The sequence below is a fragment of the Carya illinoinensis genome, chromosome 13 (assembly GCF_018687715.1).
Source record: "Carya illinoinensis cultivar Pawnee chromosome 13, C.illinoinensisPawnee_v1, whole genome shotgun sequence".
Lineage (NCBI taxonomy): Eukaryota > Viridiplantae > Streptophyta > Magnoliopsida > Fagales > Juglandaceae > Carya > Carya illinoinensis.
Window position 1 is genome coordinate 28,505,058 of NC_056764.1, and position 1,822 is coordinate 28,506,879.

Below are 1,822 nucleotides of genomic sequence, written 5' to 3' on the forward strand. Positions count from 1 at the left end.
GGAGGATCTTGGACAGTTTGTGAAAAGTTCGACACAACTTAAGTTTTTAACATATGAGGATCATTGGTTGACCCCCCTCTACTTGGAAAAGTTGTTTCATGAATATTTACATGATCTTCCATCAAAAGCAACTTTTTGTGGACCTTCTCTAATGCAAGAGACGGATGATTAGGTTTTTCTATTAACTGTGACTCAAGTTCTGCAATATCATAAAATTGCATCATCAATTTACTTTTTCTCAAAGGAGGCTCATCTTGTGTCAGGACTTGCCCTTCATTACATGGAATATCAGGAATAGGTCGACTCTTAGTATTAATAATCTATCTTTCTAGAACATGCTGCTGTAACAATCTATCTAACTTTGATTTCTTGCAAAGTACACAAAGGATATGCCTACAAAGAAACCCCATAAATTCAAACATATGGCATGTACATGTTGGAATTTCTTCACCACTCTCCAATGTTACATAATAAAGCAGTGTTTCTTTGCCATAAGGTGACATAGCATATGTCTTGCTTTCACCCTCTTTGAAAAATTTTGTTAATTTGTACCGCTGACTATTGAAAAGCTCATCTTGATAGATCATGAAAGACTTTATTGTATAAACTATGGTAGCCTCCTCTTCAATTTTGTGACATGTTTTCATAATCGCCTGAGTAGATTTTGTCCGCACATCCTTCTCTTTCTCTTTAAAATAACGTGCATCTATAACTTTCTCGTACTGATTCACAAAGTCATTAATCATAGTGCTTGAATGAACATAATCCTTGAAAAACTTGTTCATACTTTCACTCCTTTGAGTCGTTAACATACTAGCACAGAATTTTGAAGCAAGTAAGTTGGAACCCACTTATCTCATCGGGTGTAAAGATTCTGTAGCCAAGTGTTATCTCCTAACTCATACTTCACTAATATCGAACTTCATTCCTACTCAAATTCATTAGTTGTAATTGTTTCATTAATACAATGGCGAAAATCTCGTTGAAACTCTGAAAATTTGTTATACACAAGAGACAAATGTTCGGGAAATTTTTGTAAAATGTGCCACAAGCATAATCTAGGAGTTATATTTGGGAGTACCTCTACAATGGCTTTCGCCATTACCTTATCATCATCGGTAATTATAGTTGAAGGAGCATACTTAAGTATTGACTCTTGCCATATTCTTAATAACCATGTATATGATTTTACTGTTTCATTAATCAACAAAGCACAACCAAACATTATGATTTAGTGATGATGGTTAACTCTAAAAAACGTCACAAATGACATCTTATAAATATTGGTGAGATACGTGGCATCAAATGTGACAACATTCCTGAAATATTGGTACGTAGCTCTTGATCGAGCATCTACCAATAAACTTCTCATACACCCATCATCATCAACTTGCATGGAGTATGCAAACTCAAGTTCTTTGCATTGTGAATCAAGAAAATATGCATATAACCTTTGTGTATCCCCATCTTCAAATAATTTTCTCCTTTTGTTTCCTAAGAAATTTTCAGCATACTTACCAATACAACCAACATTAAAGTCACCACCTGACTCTTTAGTCAACACCGACATTATCTTTCTCGTCGATACACCGGACTCATTCAAAGTCATAGTAAAATTTTTTTGGACTTTAGCAACCCCCCTATGTCCACGGAGCCAACTATTACTTCTCGATATAAGTAGAATGTGGTTATATTCAAGCACAAACTTGGATACTATACACTTCTCACCATCTTTCTATATTCCCATCATTGCTTTACATCCAATCTTTATCTCCGTAGGTTTAGGAATTATTTGTTCTTTATCTTTTTTACTTTCATGCCT

At 34.6% G+C, this 1,822-nt stretch overlaps 1 protein-coding gene across 1 annotated transcript; it reads right to left on the bottom strand.

The window, feature by feature from the left end:
- Positions 1-320: 320 nt before the first annotated feature.
- On the bottom strand, positions 321-785 carry LOC122291106 (protein FAR1-RELATED SEQUENCE 5-like). Its single transcript, XM_043098754.1, has one exon. The coding sequence runs from the start codon at positions 783-785 to the stop codon at positions 321-323; it is 465 nt and encodes a 154-aa protein (XP_042954688.1).
- Positions 786-1,822: the final 1,037 nt, after the last annotated feature.

Coding starts and splice junctions, on each gene's coding strand:
- LOC122291106 (XM_043098754.1), bottom strand. CDS start 785: ATGAACAAGTTTTTCAAGGATTATGTTCATTCAAGCACTATGATTAAT.